At 48.9% G+C, this 19,452-nt stretch overlaps 1 protein-coding gene across 1 annotated transcript; it reads left to right on the forward strand.

The window, feature by feature from the left end:
* The first annotated feature begins 4,004 nt into the window (after window positions 1-4,004).
* Window positions 4,005-16,675, forward strand: LOC149994774 (insulin growth factor-like family member 1). Its single transcript, XM_090259084.1, has 4 exons — window positions 4,005-4,029; window positions 4,558-4,611; window positions 4,724-4,985; window positions 16,393-16,675. Exons 1-4 carry the CDS (start codon window positions 4,005-4,007, stop codon window positions 16,673-16,675), a joined length of 624 nt encoding a protein of 207 aa, XP_090115210.1.
* Window positions 16,676-19,452: the final 2,777 nt, after the last annotated feature.

The raw sequence follows: 19,452 nt of genomic DNA on the forward strand, positions 1-19,452 counted from the left end.
GATTGCTCAGTGAGTATGAGGTCTTTTCTTTTCTCCTTCCTTCCTTCCTTTCTTCCTTCCTTCCTTCCTTCTTTCCTTCCTTCCTTCTTGTGAGTACTAGCGTAGAGTTTGCTTTTGGGTGATGAAAATATTCTGGTGATGGTTACACAACATCTTGGATCAGTAAATGCCACTGAACTTACAAAGGTTAAAATGGTACATGTTTCAGTATGTGTATGTTACCACACGTCACAACGAAAAGTAAAAGCATTGAAGGGCCTGTGTGTGTCCTGAGAGCAAGAGGAGCTGTCCACATCTCTGGTGCTGACCACTTTCCTTCCTTCCTTGTTTCTGTTGCTGGAATGATACTTTCCCTGAGTGTCTTCACTTTACGGTGTGACTCTGATTTCCACTTGCTTGTGCAGAGTGGAGATTGGTCTGGTTAAACTTAATCTAAAACCCTTGATCTAACTGGTCCCTGACACCCGTCATTCCGCTCTCACTGATGATCAGAAACCAAAACTGCCCCTGATCTTCAAGGGTCTTCCCTGACGGCAATGGAACAAAGAGATGAAAGAAGTGCTCAGTAGAAGATGCCCACAGTGTCATCCAGATGAAATAGGGTGACTCTCTGAAGCCTCTCATTACAGGAATGGTTTTTGGGGGTGACATTTCACCTGAAAGCTAGAGAATGAATACAACATGTGTGAAGAGAGAAGGGACAGAGGCAGGAACCATCCTGCATGGACCCTGGAACACGTGGACATGGAGGGGCACAGACACTGAAGCTGAGGAACAGAAAGTGAGGAGAGAGCAGTGAGGCCTGCAGCTGTGAGACATGGGGTGGACCACGGGAGGCATTTAGGGTTGCATGAGGAGCTGTAATAAGTTGAAGGTGATGGGGAGCCATGAAAGGGGAGCAGGACAGCTGGTCTCCATCCCAAGGACTCAGGGGCTCCCTGTCTCCAGAGGACGAGCAGCTTCAGACTGCCATCCCCAGGTGGCCCTGCCGCTGGGATGCTTTGAAGGTCTGGGCAGCACAGACCCCACCAGGTGTTTCCCCAGCAGCAACCGCAGGCCCAGGCAGAAGCTCTGAGGAGCCACAGGCTGCAGGGGCTGCAGCAGTAACGTCCAGATCTGTGAGTCACATCAGCAGTGCCATTATGGAGTCACAGCTACAGCCTGCTCCTCCGGGCCCTCTTGTGAAAATAGCCTCTTACTCACCATTTTACTTGAAGGATCCAACCAGGGCTGAAGTGGGGAGAGACCATTCATTCTTCCATTCATTCTTTGATCACTACAAGTCCCTTTGCAGGGAGAGGGGCCAGGTACTAAAATCCTGATGATGTGATTGGAGTAAAGGAGTGACACATCTTCCTCATCAATCTGTCCCTGGGGAGCCCCTGCCCCTTCTCTTGCATACCTGACATTCTTCTGATACACAGAAATCCACCACATTCCTGCTTGTCCCCTGGGAAGGAAGCTCCCTGAGGCCAGATGGAAATAACACCCAGATGATGATAGGAAGGATATTTTCAATTAATATTTGGGCAAAGGGAATGCTGGGAGGAAAGCAGGGGAAGGCAGGAAATGCCAATGTCCTGGTTTCACAGCCACAGCCCAGCTCTGTCAGTTTCAGCCAGGAGCTCTAGAAGATCAACCTGGATCGTGACCAGGGGTGTCTGTGAGAAGAGCCTCTCTGTCCTTCGAAGAGGGGCCAGGGGCCCCTTAGAGGGTCCCAGACTGGAATCCAGGGGTCCTGAGTTCTGTTCTAGCCTGTGTCACTGACCAGTAGGCCCATGGGTCAGTGTTTGCTTGGATCCAAGGAATGGGATGAGGGATAAAATAAATGACTGATTGAGGCCGGGATCTTACACTTACTATCAAGGGAGAGAAAAACTTTTCTAGCCATTAGCAGAGGCAGAATCCCAACAGCTTTACCAGGACAGGCCCAATCCTTCCTCCCAGAGGTGGGCTCTCATGCAGAAGACAGAGCTGTCCCCAGACAGCTTGTGTTCCATGGTGGCCACAGTAAGAAGGGGGTGCCTGAGGCAGCTGGTGGTGGAGTTGGACAGGACTGTGTGCAAAGGCTTCTCTGAGGCCCTCAGAAGGGGCCAAGGTGGGGTGCACATCCCAGAGTGTGTCACCCCACAGCCTCAGTGCTGTTGAGTGAATGGCTCTCAGTGTCCAGAGACCTCAGTGTAGGGACAGCGACCCCACGTGGCCTGCCCCGTAACCTGACACCTGAGTCAGGCTTTGCAAAACAGGCTGTGGCCAGTGGTCACTGTGCCTCGGGAACTGTGGCCTGCAGTCATGCAGGCCCTGAGCCACCACCTGCTGAAACAGAGAGGGTCTATGTCACCGGCCATGCACCCGATCATGAGATTCCCCATTAACAGAGGTGATGAAAGCACAGCTGGTGTCCTGCTGAAAGCTAATTACACCCCCATTGCCCCTTCCCTTCTCCCTTAATCATTTCACAGAAACAAGGACCAGAAGTCTCCTGACAGTCATCCCTAATCAGGGCACATTGATCTTTCGCAAACACCTATACCCTGGACTCTGCAGCTGACCAGTGGGGTGACCCATCCCCCTGAGGGTTTGCTTCACGCCCTTAAAAATCCCCTTACCCCTTCCTTTGGTGCTCAGTCCGGTTGGACTCAGACACCTGCTTGAACATCCCTCAATAAAAGTTTAGAACTGGTCCACCTGTCTTGTCCCTTCTTCTGGAACAAACAGAACACAGCTTCCCAAACACCTGCCTTGTCCTTATCTCTCTCTGCCATCCTGTGACTCAGCTGTGTGACTCGTGGCGAAGGTTGGGCGGTTTCTATTCAGGCACCACTCCAACATTCCTCATTCTGCTGGCATCCTACATTTTGACAGAGGCCATTAGACCTGGGTCCCAGCCTGCCTGGAGCTATCCTGAAAAATGTGTGTTTCACCATGTCCTCACCCTGGTTTGTGTCTGAAATGGTTACACTCCATGGAGGAGACCCAACAGGGTCTGGGCTCCAGGTGGAGGGGTGTTTGTGAGACCAAGTGCAGAAGTGTCCCTTGGGCAAGCAGTGACAGAGCAGGAACTTTCCTAAGACAGAAAGGAGGTTCAGAGGTGTACAGTGGCCTCCTTGAGTGACCGGTCACACATTCTGGGCCCTGATGTGCACCTCGTGCATGCTGGAATGTGGCTGGGGTGTCCTAGTCCTCACTGCATGGGGTGGGGGGAGATCCAGAACTTGAAGAACTACCCCTTGCCTGTGTCCCTCAAGAAAACTGTCCTTCACCTTCTGTCTTCACATCCTGACCCAAACGTGGCTGTCTCTGTTCAGGGAAATCCCACATCCTTCTCCCTCTAAACAGGCACTATAAGGACCAAAGACTTGAAGAATCTATTGATGGTGTTGGAACTTCTCTCACAGAACTTTACAGACAAGTAATACTAATAATGACATTGACCACAACAACCCAAATAAAATTCTTTCCCCCGTTTGGTGTGACTCAGTGGATGAACGCCAGCCTGTGAACTAAAGAGTCACCAGTTTGATTCCCAGTCAGGGCACATGCCTGTGTTGGGGGCTGGGTTGCTGATTGGTGGATGCAAGAGGCAACCACACATTGATGTTTCTTTCCCTCTCTTTTTCCTGCCCTTTACCTCTCTCTAAAAATAAATAAATAAAATCTTAAAAAAGAAATGTGGGAAAAGCGGACGACTCAGGGGTGTGATAAAATGCTCTTTGGTGGATTCCTGTGCCATCCTGCCTGCTGACAAGGCCTTGCTGCTGGGCATGCACGGGAGGCATTTGGAGAGTATCCAGGTGGGGGTGGGGAACTCTGTCTTTTCTTGGATGTCATAGGATTCCAAGAGCAAGATATGATTTCAGGATATCTCCGGACCCCAGGTCCCAGCATGTCTCTGCAGGCCAGGACACAGGCAGGAGAATTGGTGACGTCACCCCTTATCAAATAAAAGCACCTGCTAGAAGCCGAAGACCTTCTTCTGATTTTGCTCCAGCTAACCCAGAACCATGGCTCCCCGATGCTACAGCCTGGGTAAGGGGGACCCAACCCCAGTTCCCTCAGAGCCCCTCTCTGATCTCAGCCACCACCCATCCCTACCTCAGCCCCTCCCTCCTCCTTGGTGCCAGGCCTTAGCCGATCCAATTCCCAATCTCCTCTCCATCCACATCTGACTGAGTTCTGAAACTCATGCCCAGGGCCATCCATGTCCCATCCCCACCAAACCCGGTCTTCTAACCTTTCCTGCGGGTCCCCCGCATAACAGCCCAGTCAGCTCAGCCCCCGGAGAGCCTGACAGCGCCTGAGCCTCACACTCAGCTCCTGCCCAGGAAACACGCACCTGCCCCAGCGCCCTGCGCCCACTTATCTCAGGAGTCCTGCCAGGAGCCCTCACCTTCCACGGGTCCGAAATCCCAAGGCCCCTGAACACAGGGGATAGGTTCCACCCTGTATAGCTCTGAACCTTCCCCTGAGCCTCAATCAGCACAGAGACCCCTCAGTCCTTCCCCCACCCCAGGCGGGGCTCCCGTTCAGCCGCACCTCCTCCATCCTCTCCCACAGCTGTTCTGGCTGCTCTGTGCATCGTCACCCTCCTCTGCTCCCACGGAGCCCCAGGTGAGGCCACGAGGGACAAGGACATTTGGGTCTTGGGTGCGGCTCCCAGAAGACCCCGGGCTGGGCCCCACCTGCCCTGCCGTCTGGGCCACAGCAGGTCTGTCTCCTCCAGTGTCTCCCACGGGCGCTCACCTGATGCTGTGCCAGTCACACACACGATGTGGGACCAAGTTCTACGACCCCCAGCGACACTGTTGCTATGACAACGCCGTGGTGCCCTTGAGCAGGACCCGGGGGTGTGGAAACTGCACCTTCAGGGTCTGCTTCGAGCAGTGCTGCCCCTGGTCATTCAGACCCCAGGAGACCTTCGTGGTAAAAGTGAGAGGCCAGAAGTGCTCCTTGACCCGGTCCTTGGATGACAGGGTTTGTGCCAGGTAAGGTCCTGTCCTCTCACAGGAGCAGGGCGTGCAAGGGACCGGGGAGGGTCTGGATGCCACCTCCCTGCCCTGTTCTTGGTGTCCCCCTGTCCCCGGCCACCTGTTCTACTCAGTATACCTCCCCCATTCTCTCTTTTTTCTCTCTCACTCTCTCTGTTGTCCCCCTGTCTCTCTTTTCCACTCCTCTGTCCATGGTCCATCTGTCCCTCCATTTCTGGCCCTCTTTCTGCAGTGTCAGCAGACAGAGAACCCGGTGACGAGTTGCCTGCTGGATTCAGCTTCCTGAATGAGCCTGGTGACAGGTCCCTGGTGCTGACAGAGATCTGGCACGTGACATGGATGTTTGGGGACAACAGACACTCACCTTCAATTGCTCTTTTTATTCTTCCTCCTTTAATTCTCTAAATGTGTCCTAAGTTGGTGACGGGTCCTCTTTCCGTGGTTCTGGACAATCCTGAGGGATACTTTGCTGTTGGAGGCCCCGACACCTAGAGCCGGTATCAGGTGCAGGATCCCCAGGCACTGGGCACCCTTCGCTGAGACAGTCCATTGCTTCAGATCGTTTTCTCTTCTCGGTGCAAACACAAGGCACTATAGGAATTTTGCAGTTTTACATTTACTGTCCTGGCTCGTGAACGGTGTGGAAGGTCATAAATGGTAGACAGGGGTCCTCTCTGGCTTCCAGGGATCGCAAGGAATGTCAACTTTTGCCAAATACAAACAAATTTCACCCTGTTCTGCTTGTTGCACTAATAAAAACTCCATCCCATTCACAGGGCTCCGCTTCCTGTTTCGCCCTCACTTGGCTGGGACTGGGAGGGGATGGATCCACCGGGAGGGAGGGGGCTTTTGCTCTGAATCTGAGTGTCCCCCCCCCCGCCCCCACCACCTGTCTCGCCTCAGTGACAGGAGGTCGTGGCCGCCTCGCCCCCTGGCGGTCGGCGATGGAAGAGCAGCGGGCTCGGGGGCGGGGGCGGGTGGCGGGCGGCTCCGAGTGCGGGGAGTCCCCAGCGAGGAGTCCCCAGCGCTGGGACGAAACGTTGCCTCTCCTGCAGCCCAGCCCAGGGCTGGCCTTCCCACTTGTCCCCGCCAGCCAGTAACTCGTGGTGTGGGAGGCTGGGACCTCGGACAGGAAGGATGTACTTGCCTCCAAGAAACTGTTTGGAACAGACATGGGGGGTCAGCATTTCCAATTGTCCGCTTTCCCCCCAAACGGAGGGTGGGAACGCCTTTCCTGAGGCCCTGGCCTCTCCCAACCACAATCCCCGGGAGGGAGCCGCGGTCACAGGCGTCGGGCTCTGTGACGCCCGCGGCAGAACCTCCCGCAAGGGGGACCCGGGTCAGGGAGGGGGGGCGTGAGGTCACACGGGGCCCAGCGACGGGGCAGGAGGGGACAGGACGGGACAGGACGGGCAGACTGTGAACAGAGGCTGCAAATGCCCCCTGTTCTCTCCAGACACTTTTTGAAATATGAAAGAAATTAAAACTACTTTCATGTATTAGTTTTATTTTAAAACAATCATATGATAATAGGACAGAAAAGGCTGGAACCTTTGAGTCACGGCGTGGGGTCTCCCAAAACGGGTCTCTGGCGATCGTTCCCCTCCCGCCCCGCGTGGTGGCCCAGACGAGGGGCCTGAGCTTCCTGGGCTTTGGGTGAAGGTCAACCACCCCCAGGCTGATAGGTAACCCCTCCCCCGCCCACCACCGCCGACTGCGGGGGGCCCTGAAGACCCATCCTTCCCCTGAGGACGCCGCCCAGAGTTTCCGGACTGTCCGCTCTGACCGTTGTCTCTACTTTGCGTCACTAAGGCCAGACCCACCACTTTGCAGAATTCTATGCAGGCGGATAAAAGAAAAAGCAAAGCTCCTCCCCATCCTCCCCTCAAAAACATAGACGGTGTCTGTGTGACCTTCCAGAAGGTTCTGTGTGCGTCTGCAGAGACAGATGGAGGCAGCAGGGGCTGGGGGAACAGGGACTCTGCAGCTGGAGGGCCCAGGTGAGACCCTGCTACTGAGTATGCATTCCGGGAGTGACTGTGCCTCTGTGCCTCAGTTTACTCTTTTGTAAAATGACGATGAAAACCTGGCAAAATGGATCAATATTTATAAAGGATTTCAAACAGTGCTGGGAATATATTAAACGTGTAAGTGCTTATTGAAAGATACACGTTTTCTTCTCTATTTTAACTGACATGTATAAATAACTTCCATTATTTTGTCTTTTTAACATAAGAAAAGGTGTAGAACTATTTCAGTGTGAGGACCCATAGATTCATCTTAAAGTTCCTAATGGCAGAAAATTAGTGCAGTGTCTGCATCAAGATTTTTAAATCCAGTGTCTTTTGTTTTTTAAATATATTTCAAAGACTTTCAAATTACATGGAAAATGTTCACAACATAATCTTAAAGGAAAAATCCCTAAGATACATCACTGCATTGACAATTACCCAGTCTTTTAAAAAGACTTTATTCATTTATTTTTAGAGAGACAGGAAGGGAGGGAGAAAGAGAGGGAAAGAAACATCAATGTGTGGTTGCCTCTCATGCACCCACAATTGGGGGCCTGGCCCACAACCCAGGCATGTGCCCTGACTGGGAAAAGAACCGGCAGCTCTTTGGTTTGCAGGCGGGTGCTCAATTCACTGAGCCATGCCAGCCAGGGCTAGATACTGTTTTTGGAAGTAAAAGTTTTTAATTCTTTTAGTTTTTTTAATTTATATTTTTGTAGAGAGGGGAAGGGAGAGAAACATCAACATATGTGAGAGATACATTGATCAACAGCTTCTGTCTCGCCCCCAGTTTGGGACTTGGCCCATATCCAGGCATGTCCCCTGATGGGAATTGAACCGGCTACCCTATGGTTAGCAGTCCAGTGCTCAGTCCAGTGAGCCCCACCAGCCAAGGCCCAATATCCCCGTTTTTAAAATGTGTGCTCCTGTGCTCCTGGTGCCATGGGTTTTCTTTAGGGCCAGTAACGCCTTGACACTGCCTGATCTGCGGTCTTGGGTGTCAGCCATGTAGCCAGTAAATCTATGGTTGTTTTTTCTTCAGTCCTTATTTTTTATTATTGTTGTTTTAAAGTGAAATTGACATAACATAGAATTTCTGATTTAATTAATCAGGGAGTTTCGATGTATGTATATACTTAGAATGTAGTGCAGCACTCACCACTAATTCCAAAACGCGTCAATCAGCTCAACGAGAAACCCCGTACCTATTAGCTGTCACCCCCAAGTCCCTTTCTCCCACCCCTTCCACCCACTGACCTGCTTTCTGTCTCTATGGATTTGCCTGTTCTGGGCATTTCATAGAAATGGAATCACGCACGATGTGATGATCTGTGTCTTTCATTTAGTGTAAGGTATTCAGAGGACATCCATGTTGTACTTGTACCTGAGATACACTTTTTTAAAAAAAAAGATTTTATTAATTTATTTTTAGAGAGAGTGGAAGGGAGGGAAGGAGAAAGAGAGGGAGAAAACATTGCATTGACGTGTGTTTGCTTCTTACGCACCCCCAACTGGGGACTGGCCCACAACCAAGTCATGTGTCCTGACCTGGAATTGAACCCGTGACCTGTGGTTCACAGGCTGGTGCTCAACCCACTGAGCCACACCAGCCAGGCATGCTTTTGATTGTAATGTAAATGCTGCCATTAAGCTGAGTCATCCAAATGACAGCCACCATCTCCGTACACAGAAACCCAGATGTGACACAGCTGCTAGCCAAACAAGTAGATTAGGGAGCAGGCAGCTTGCCCCAGGACTTTCACCTTTTAAAGCCCTAGGCAAGCTGGGTAACTGACAGCCTGAGGACCACCCCTAAACCCCTCAAAGCTTCCACCGCTGTGCGGCTTCCTTTCTGCGCTCTATTTCATGCTTTTATGCTTTACATTCGCCAATAAAGTGTGAACTCACCAAACCCTAGACACCCCATCCTGGATCTATGTAAAGGCAGAACCTCAGGTCCACGTCTGCACCCCCCACCCCCACTCTCTGTGTGGTCCCCGGACGTGCCGTGTACCCTGCAGGATCTGTGAGTAAGAAATCTTGTTAAGAGTCTCTAATGGTTTTTGCTGAGGCGCATCCTGCAGTCATAGTAAGAACTACAAGGGTGGTCCAGGCACAACATGACTGCCGTCCAGGAAATGTCCGTGGGCACTCGCCACGGTGACAGTGGCCCAGGCGAGTGCCCCAGGCGTTCCACCCCGAGCCTCATGATGAACAGGTGGAAACCCACATACACCATTCCTCAGCTGATAAACGTTTGGGTCATTTCCAATTTTAGGCTATTATGAATAATTCTGCTATGACTATACTTGTACATGTGGGTGTGAAGCGGTTTTGTGGTTTTGATTCTCATTTCCCTGATGACTAAACATGCTGATCCATTTTCATGGGCTTAGTGGCTGTTTGTATATTGTCCTTGGGGAAATGTTTTGACTCCTTTGACAAGTTTTTATTTGGTTGTTTGTCTTTTTATTGTTGCCTGGTAAGAGTGTTCATTATCTTCTTGATACACTTCTCTAATCAGGCATATTGTTAGGGATAAAGAAGCAAGCCAGTGACTCTCAAACCAGTAGGAGATAATTAACTAGATGAATCATGGAAAAGGGGCAAGGAAATGACATCCTGCAGCTCCTCACACATATCTCTGGGATCAAAAGGAGGAAGACTGTCATCACCAAACACAGAGAAATGGGAAGATGTAGCTAGATAACTTTGTAAATAAGTTGGAGATAGTTGATTTGAAAATATTTTCTTGGAAGTTGTCTTTTCATTTTCTGCATGGTGTTTTTGGAAATAAAAGTTTTAAATTTTTTTAGCTTTTATTTATTTTTATTATTTTAGAGAGGAGAAGGGAGGGAGGAAGGGAGAGAAATATCAACATGTGAGAGATACATTGATCGGTTGCCTCTACCACACCCCCAAATGGGGACCTGGCCCACAACCTGTGCCCTGACTGAGAATGGAATCAATGAACTTTGGGTTTGCAGGCCAGCGCTCAATCCATTGTGTCACACCAGCCAGGGCAAAAATATTTTAATTTAGATGAATTCCAATTTACTGTGTGTCTGTGGCTCCTCTTCCTTGTCCAGGTAGCACTGCTCCAGTCTCCAAGCTTACCACGTCTCTTGTCACTGTAGACCAGTATGAGGGCTACCTAAGATTTATACAGTAATATAAAAATGGGAGTAACTGCAAGAAGTTCATTAATGGAGAAATGATACCAAGGAAACAAACACCCTTACAGAGCCCTGTTTAACACCCTGTAATGAAGATGAAGGCTTCCTATCTGATGTTTGACTGAGAGCATTCAAGCCCCATGCCTTCCCCCTGTCAGCCCCACGTCTGGCTCAGCCTTCAAGAAAGACCTCGGGCTCCCTCCCCTCACCTGAAGGGAAGTTCAAACCACAAAGAACAAGACCTGCCCCAACTTCTGGACAAAATGAAAGCCACGGCTAACCCCGCTTCCCCCTTACTTCCCCTGGATGAAATGTGAGCCCTTTCCCTTTGGAAACCCTATTCTTTCCTGTGTGGGTAGTAAACTACATTTTATATACATTTGTGCTGTGTGTCATTCCTCCTGATACCCATATAAATTCCTGGCTCAGGGGCTGTCCTGTATCCAGTCAGGCCACTAGGCACCCAAGACCACCACCACCTACAACAAAAGTTCCATAGTCAGCTTCCTCCACACTGCCCAGTCTCAGTGGTCACTGTTTGAGACCAGTCTGCCACCTCTACTGGACATAAAGCTCTGTGATGTCAGGGATCAGTGCTGCCATGCCAAAGTGAGGTGCCCATTTGTTGGGGACACTGTGTCTTCCAAAGATCAGAAAACACTCAGGTTCTCATGGGAAATAAGGGATATTGAAATCCCTTTGGCTTTATCCTCTCTGCCCAGTTCCCTCAGTGGGAGGGGGACCCTGGCAGGAGGCCCCTCTGAAGGTCACACACACGGGGTCTCCATCAGTCCCAGGCCCAGCCCCTCCCAGAAGGGCGAGCAGGCCCCAGTGTTAGGCCCTGCTGGACAAACCCCAAGTAAGACGTGCCTCTATGTGGTTCTGGCTGACTGTCCTTCTGGAATGTGAAACAGAGAAGGAAATTGGGGTTTCTGCCTGTCACAGGCTTCCCCACTGGCTTTCCCTGTAGCCCAGCAGCTAAATAGGTTGACTCTCCCACCTGGCAGCACTGGGGTATTACTTTCACCTGCCTGCAGGGAGCCAGGCAAGAATGGTAGGAATTCCATCTGTTCTCTGAGAATGTCAGGCATGCAGGAGGGCCACTCCCCAGGGCCCTGGGCCCCGACCTGTGCTTGCTGACTGGATGGGGAGGTTGTTCTTTGGCTCCGCCTGTACTCTTCAGGTGTCAGGCCTGATTCCAGGTACTGCAACAGGGCTTTTGGGGATCCTCACTGGGATGGGCATGCCAGCTCTTTTCCCTGCTTGCAATGCTCAGTGGCAGCAAATGGAAACCACTCAGCCCAATATAAGTAGAAGGGGCTTTGAAAAGTACTAGGGATGAGAGGCTGATAAATTCTCTGGCAGGTCTGGACATGCTCCATGCTGAGACTCCAGACATGTCAGTGTATGACACTGTCGACCTGGGAAGATTTAACATTTTTTACTTAAAAAAATTGGACCCTGTCCAGAAAAACCATAGAGAAGTACCCAAGTACATGAGTCATGCCCCCTTGCCATGTGGATGAGGAAACCAAAATTAGACACCAGGGGTGATGAAGGATGCCCCAGGTGGGGAACATGAGGTGACTGGGCGTCCCATCCTTGGGCACTTGTCTTGGAAGGGGCCACATTATGCACAAATTCCGGTGACCTCCATTATCACTAGAATCTGACTCAGCCCCAGGTCTGTGCAGAGAGCCCAATCCCTTCTTCCTAGAGGGATATAAGGAAATACATCTAGGAGGTGACAGTGATACAAAAGAACACAGACAGACAATGACCTTGAACATTTCACCCTAAACCCTCTCAAGCCTGCAGGTAAGCTTGGGGAATGGAGTAGTGCACCTCGGACAAGGAAGAGGAGCCAGAGAATAGCCACATATCTAGAACTCAAGTTAGCAGCTGGATCCTAAGATTGTTACTGGGGAAGGTCATCACAAGAACTTCCTGAATTTAGAGTGAATTGGAAAAGAATACAGAGCATACTGAAGACTCAAGAATAGATCGCACTGATAGGGAAAATAATCGCCATGTTCTGTTTCTGTAATTAACTATGCTTGTATTTGCATCAGAAAAACCTTTTGAACAGTTTACCCGCGAACATTCCGCCAATAAGCATTGATTCCCACGCTTCCTTGACAAAATGCCATAAAAGCTTGGGAGATGCGCAGCTCCGGGCTCAGACCTTTGGAGACTACTACTCTGGGCCCGCATGCACGAATAAAAGTTTGTTCGTCTGCCTCTTCCAGTGCTGCTTGAGTTTCTCGCAACCGGTAACTTCCCACAAGAACACAATTATCTCGGACAAGTTAAAATGTATGTCCTCAATTAATTTATACACCAGTAATTTCTTGATCATAACATATAATAAAAGAATGGTTTATTTTATTCATACAACACAAAAGGTTACTTAAATAATGCCATGTTACATATTTTATGAAATAAAACCATTTTTCCACGTTTGTGGATCAGATGATTTAATATTGTTAAAATGGGAATAATTAACTCCAAATTCATCTACAGATTCAACATAATCCCTATCAAAAGCCAGCTCTCCATTGTGTAGAAACTGGCAACCTGATACTAATTTATAAGAAAATGTAGAATACCGAAAACAGGCAACACATTCTCGAAAAAGAAGAAAAAGTTGGAGAACTTAAATGCCCCAATTTCAAAGCTCACTGTAAAGCTACTATAAATGAGAACAGTGTGGACTGGCATCATGATGGACAACAATCAAATAGAATTGAGATTTCACAAATACACCTGCACAAGTCAATTGACTATTGACAAGGGTGCCAAGGTAATTCCATGAGAAAAGGATTGTATTTTCAACCAATGCTGTTGGGACAACCGACATGCACATGAAAAAAGAAATAATCTAAGTCGGATTAGTTCCTGGCATGGTGCAGAGAAATGTGAAGGCTAAAAGTATAAAATTCTTCAAGGAATCTAGATATAAATCTTCTGACCTAGAAGAATAATGCAATGTTTTTTTAGATGATAACAAATACAGGAGAGAAAAAAGTGAAAACAGATAAATTAGAATCCATCAAAATGAAAAACTGCAAAGGACGTCATCAAGAAAGTGAAGACAACTCACACTGTTGGAGGAGATATTTGCACATTTCATGCCTGATCAAAGAATCTTATCCAGAATATAATAACTTTTCAAGTCAACAGACAGAAGCAAAATAAATAAGAAATGGGAAAGATTACAGGACCATTGCTCTACACAAAATACAGGAATAGTAAATAATGGCATGAAGTGCTCACCACTTTTAGTCACTAAGGAACTTGTAATAAAAAACACGAATACCACTTCACATCATTTGTAAACAGATATCCATACTAGAATTATCTTTTCTTCTATTACAGTTTATTTTCAATATTAGTATATATTAGTTTCAAGTGAATTGCAGAATATGTAGATGGTCATATACTTTACAAAGTGTTCCCCGCCTCAATATTTCAAGGCCCCACCTGGAACCCTACAGGTATTACAACATTATTGGCTGTATCCCCTGTGCTGGACTTTACATGCCCGTAACTATTCTGTGACTACCAGTGTGTACTTCTCACTCCCTTCACCTTTTCACCCAGCCCTCCCTACACCCTCTTCTCTGGCAACTATTAGTCTAATATCTGTAACTATGAGTCTGTTTCTATTTTGTTTGCTTATTTTGCAAAACAGCATTATTCTTAACAGTCATCAGTGGAAATCAAAAACCCCACTTGCCATCAGCTGATGAGTCGGTGCATAAAAGGTGGGGTGTCCATGCAGTGGGATATCACTGACAACAAAAAGCAATGAGGGCCTGATGCACACACTACAACACGCATGAACCTGGACCCCCTATGCAGAGTAAAAGAGGCCACATAGGATCCATTTCTATGAAATGTCCAAAACAGTCAAATCCACAATGACAAGATGTAAATTAGCGGTTGCCAGGGGCTGTGAGGAAGGTGTATCAGGAATTAGTGGTGATGGTTGTCCACCTAGGTACATACACTTTTCAGAAACCCATTGAGTTACATATGCTAAATATTTAAAATGATGGGTTTAAAGTTGTTATATAAATTTTAGCTCAACAAATTACTATTGAAAAGTGAAGCAATTTTGTGAGGGAGTGAGAAACCATCCTAGACATACTAGTTTGAAGACACTGTCCTCCCAGCACGTTGGAGTCAGGCAAGCCCCTATGCTTCCCTGGCCCTCAAAGGAGAAACTGAGTCCATGTGAACTCACATGCATTGTTGAACAGCTGCACCATTGGTTCACAGCATGTACACTTTGACCCTAGCTTTTGCCCCTTTAACATGATACTGTGAATACTTTCCATGTTGTTAAAATATCTGTGAAACCTAGGAACAAAGTAGGTACTGGTGAAATCAATCTTGATACAGACACTGCCACATGGCTCAGCCATTAGAAAACCTGACATGAATGTGTGTGTTCCCAGAAAAAAAATATTTCAAATTACATATAAAAGGAAAAAGAGCCCGGGCTGATATGGCACAGTGGATTGAGTTCCGACCTGCGTACCATGGGGTTCCCAGATCAGTTCCCAGTCAGGGCACATGCCTGGGTTGTGGGCCACGTCCCCAGTTGGGGGCATGTGAGAGGTAACCACACGTTTATGTTTCTCACCCCCTTCCCCTTTTTCTAAAAATAAATTATACTTAAAAAATAAAATAAAATCAAAAGAGTGAAAGATACATATGTGTTAAGTTTAAAACAAACAAAAATCATTTCTGTCTCAATAAGCACTTACACAATGTTTGCTGTGCTCCAGGCACAGGTGGAAATTCTTCACAATTATGAATTCATTTTATCTGGTTTTCAGCACCATTTTCCATTTCAGGAAACTGAGGCACACAAGCCATATCACTCACGCAGGTCACACAATGAATAGCAGGGCAGGCTCTGACCTGGGGACCCCAGAGCATAGTTCCTGCTCCCCCAGCACCTGCTACCTCCCGTCATGTCAGTGCAGCCCTGCCCTTCTAGGCTCAGACCCTTCCTGAAGGCCCCGCAGGCACTGCTGATGGTGGGTTTTCTGAGGAGAGGAAGACAAGGCTGAGGATGGGGAGGAGCTTTGCTTTACATTTTATTTATTCCCGAGCTGCTTATAGTTACAACGTGCTCTTCTTATATATAAAATCAAGACAAATCCAAAATAACAGAAATCATCAGCTATGCCAATATGGAAATAATGAAAACATTGAAATATTAAAAATAAACCTTGCATTTAATATTTACATTAATTACTAATGATTACAAAAGAAAAATAAACAGATCCTCAAAGCAAATGTTTGTGGAACGTCATCGATGACAAAAAAGAAAACTCAAATGACAGCCGCAGAAAAACCTGTAAAGAGTGCATTACTCTGCTCACCCAGTTTCCAGTCAGTACATGGCTTTAGATTCCCACGGGTAAATGCTTTTGCCAAATATTTTGTGAGAAATTTTAAAAATATTTCTGAAATATTGTCACTGAAAACATTTCCAGTGTGTAAAAGCACCCACATGAAGGGAAGTAATTTGGGGGCAAAGCCCAGTGTTCCCCAACTGAAAAGTACTCTGACGTTTTTGAGGCCGATACTGCCAGGGCTTTCCTGTGCCCACCCTTACAAGCGCGCGTACGATCTGCCTTAGAGATCACAGACCAAACCTCAGTCTGATGACCCTGAGTGCCACCCACGCCCGCCTGACTCAAGGCCGCGGCCACGCCCGCCCTCCGCAGCAGCAAGTCCGCGACCCCGCCCGGTCCCACCACTGTCCACTTTCACCGCAGACTGTACTGTAACCCCTTCCCGAATCCTGGCCGCTCCCACCTACTGCACACGGGGAAGGACCCGCGGTCACAGGCGACAGGCTCTGTGACGCCAGAGGCCCAGCTTCCGAAAGAGGGGCCGTGTTGGGGGAGGACACCCCGGCAACAGCGCGGCTCCCAGCGTCCCGGAGGAAAAGACGCCCCAGAGCCTGGAGGGGCGGAACCGCACAGGCAGGGTGCAGAGTTGGGCCGTGGGCAGGAGGGGGACGCCCAGGACCCTGGACAGAGGCCTTCGGGAACCCCGGAGTCTCCTGCAAGTGGACAAATCCAGCGAACTCGGGCTTCTCTGAGCAGGAGGCCTGGGCGCCAGCTGCCCCGTGTGTCCAGCGACCCGCGCACGCTGCCAGCAGGGCCGGGGCCCCTCCCCTCGCACTCCCAGACCCGAGCGGTGCCGGCCCGAGAAGGTGGGAGGAGCGCCCACCTCAGCAGCCTCCCCAGCCTCGCGCATGCGCCCTGTGGTTCCGGGCAGGTCCCCGCCCATCTCAGCCAACCGCCTGCTGCAGCCCTTTGTCCTGAAAGGATCTGGAGCCCCTGGACCAGGGGCCCATGTTGCCTCCGTCCTCCTCACACAGCGCAGAGCTGTGGGAATGACCGCACCTGTGAGAAGCACCCGGGAGACCCACGGACCGTACCTGCCGGGGCCGCCCCACCTGCACCTGTAATTCATTCAGCCGCGCGTCCTACCTCCGGCTTCCCGCCCAAACGTGGGCGCATGCGCACCCGGGGCCAGGGCGTCCAGACAGAGACGGGAAGCCCGCCCTTTATAGACTCGCTAGTTCTGCTTGATTTTCATGAATCAGGTCGGGAAAGGACGACAGAACTCCGAGTCGGTCAAGTTGAATATAATGTTCAACCATTTTATTGTCTGGTGGAGGCCAACAGGAGAGTCTGTCTGAACACCTCTCAGGATGACGGACACTTGCTGAGGTGACCTTGTACCCACGTGAAGGTGTGTGGTGGAGGTGATGATGGAGATGAAGGTGCTGTCATTGGTGAGAATGGAAAATAGCCTGGGGTCTCTGGGGAGGAGAAGCTTTTTGTTCTGAGTTCTTTGGAGAAGAGAGTGAGAAGCGGGGTGAGGTTGGCATGGAGTTTGGAGAGTTGTGGCTGGGGGACCCTTTGAGGGAGGAGACAGACATGACCCCACTCTCCTCAGGTGCAGACATGGTGGAGAAACCTGCCGCTCCCACGACGGCCTGCCCCCTCTCCTGGCTTCAGCAATGGATGTGTGATGTGAGATTCGTGAGAGAGAGAGAGCGAGCGAGAGAGAGAGAGTGTGTGTGTGTTTGTGTGTGTGTGTGTGTGTGGTGGGACTGTATCCCCCAAACAAACGCAAAATTCAACAGAGCAGACAGACAGACGTTCACTTAGCAAGTGTTTTGTCCTCTCCTTGGAATGCGCTTCCAGGTCCCACTGTGCTGGAAGAACCAGTCCCCGCTCAGACGAAGCGGCCCACGCACTGCCCTCTTCCGCGAGGATGTGAGCCCAGGCAGGCTGGGGTGGGTTTAAATACCAGTGGGCGGGGCTTGTGAGGAGACGCGGTGGGTCATGGGAAGGAAGGGGCGGGACTTGGCCGCTCCCTATTCGCAGATTATTCCAGCTTTGTCGGACTGACTCCGCCCAACAGAGAAGTGCTCTCCTGATTTGATGGTATATTAAAAAGTGTCCAACACTGTAAGGCAAGAATATAGGAATCTTGTTTGGTAAATTAAGGATGAAGTGTCAATGTAAGTTCATGAACTGTAGTAAATTGCCACATCCCAGGGGCATACTGATAAAGCAACAGCCTATTGTGAGTGGTTATAGGCTATGACAAAGTTCTGTATCTTTGCTTCAGTTTTATTACTAACCTACAATTGCTCTAAAAAATTAATTTGGGCAACTTCCGGTCAAGATGGGCACATAGGTAGATACGCTTCGCATACTCACTAAACAATAGAAAGAATTACAGTCAGACCTTAAAAATAAATAACAGCCAGAACTGTCAGAAATTCGCGCATTAGGGAAGTCCGACAAGCAAGGATTTAATGAAGACACATTCAACCAGACAGGTAGGAGTGTCGGAGTCGCGGACACAGGCTGGAGAGGCTGTGTGGGTAGGACAGGCGGCAGTGGCGGCTAATGGATGGCCGGCGTTTCGTGTGGTGGATAAAAATCGGGAGGGATACCCTGGGAGTGGGCAATCCCAATCCCAGGCCAGAACACACAGCCTGGGGTTCCAGTACTGGAATACAGACCCCCACTATCTCTTGCTGTACAAACCAGTGTCAGTTGGAGGAGCAGAAGAAACTGCCAGAGTTTTGCCACTTAAAGGGCCTGCATGGTCTTAGAATGCAAACCCCAGGGCAGCAACTGGAAGGGCCCAATCGCATCTGGAAAGTGTGTGAAGTGACTGAAAAAAAGGCAAGTGCCTGGCAAATCGCAAGAAGCCAGGAAGCAGCCATTGTCCCCTCTCCGAGCCACCGACCACAGGCAGAGCCACAAAGCAGTGAAGCGGGTGGTCCTGCCCCAGAAGTTCCCTAAGGCTTCACTTCACCCTATTTACAGGTGCCTTTGCTTCATAGGCCACGCTACTAAGACAAGGAGTAAAAGCAGCTCTACCTAATACACAGAAACAAACACAGAGAGGCTGCGAAATTGAGGAGGAAAGGAAATATGGCCCAAATGAAATAATAGAACAAAACCCCAGAAAAAGAACTAAATGAAATGAAGTTAGCCAACCTATCAGATGCTAGTGGTAAGGATGCTCAGAGAACTCATAGAGTACAGCAAAAATATAAAGGAAGAAATTAAGTTTACAGAAAGTGAAATAAAGAAAAACACACTGGGAACAAACAGTGAAGTGAAGGAAGCTGCGATTAAAATAAATGATTTGGAACAAAAAGGAAAAAATAAAACATTTGACCGGAACAGAAAGAAGAAACAAGAATACAAAAATATGAAGAGAGGATTAGGGACGTCTGGATGACTTCAAACTTACCAACATCTGAATCATAGGGGTGCCAGAAGGAGACGAGAAAGAACAAGAAATGGAAAACTTATTTTAAAAAATAATGAAAGAAACTTCCCTAATTTGGCAAAGGAAGTCGACATATAAGTCCAGAAGAAGCAGACAGTCCCAAACAAGTTGGACCCAAAGAGGACCACACTAAGACACAGCATAATTAAAATGTTAAAGTTCAAAGATAAAGAGAGAATCTTAAAAGCAATAAGAGAAAAGCACTTACCTACAAAAGACTACCCATAAGAGTAAGACATGATTTCTCAAAAGAAACTTTGCTGACAACAAGGGGCTTTTGTTCTGACAGTTCTGCCCTCTCACTGGTGGACCCTGAGTTAATTCTTAAGGCAATGGCAGCAAATGGCAGCAAATGGCAGCAAATGGCCACAAGGGGGCTGAAGAGAAGTTTCACCTGTGTTCTCATTTTGGTTTGCTGAG

Source organism: Furipterus horrens, unplaced genomic scaffold (genome assembly GCF_987537825.1).
Source record: "Furipterus horrens unplaced genomic scaffold, mFurHor1.1.pri manual_scaffold_13, whole genome shotgun sequence".
Taxonomy (NCBI): Eukaryota; Metazoa; Chordata; class Mammalia; order Chiroptera; family Furipteridae; genus Furipterus; species Furipterus horrens.

What these genes read in the sequence shown, in the direction of transcription:
- LOC149994774 (XM_090259084.1), top strand. Translation starts at nt 4,005, where the DNA reads ATGGCTCCCCGATGCTACAGCCTGG. An exon ending in TCCCCGATGCTACAGCCTGG is followed by an intron (nt 4,030 to 4,557) that starts GTAAGGGGGACC and finishes CCTCTCCCACAG; the next exon opens with CTGTTCTGGCTGCTCTGTGC. An exon ending in CTGCTCCCACGGAGCCCCAG is followed by an intron (nt 4,612 to 4,723) that starts GTGAGGCCACGA and finishes TGTCTCCTCCAG; the next exon opens with TGTCTCCCACGGGCGCTCAC.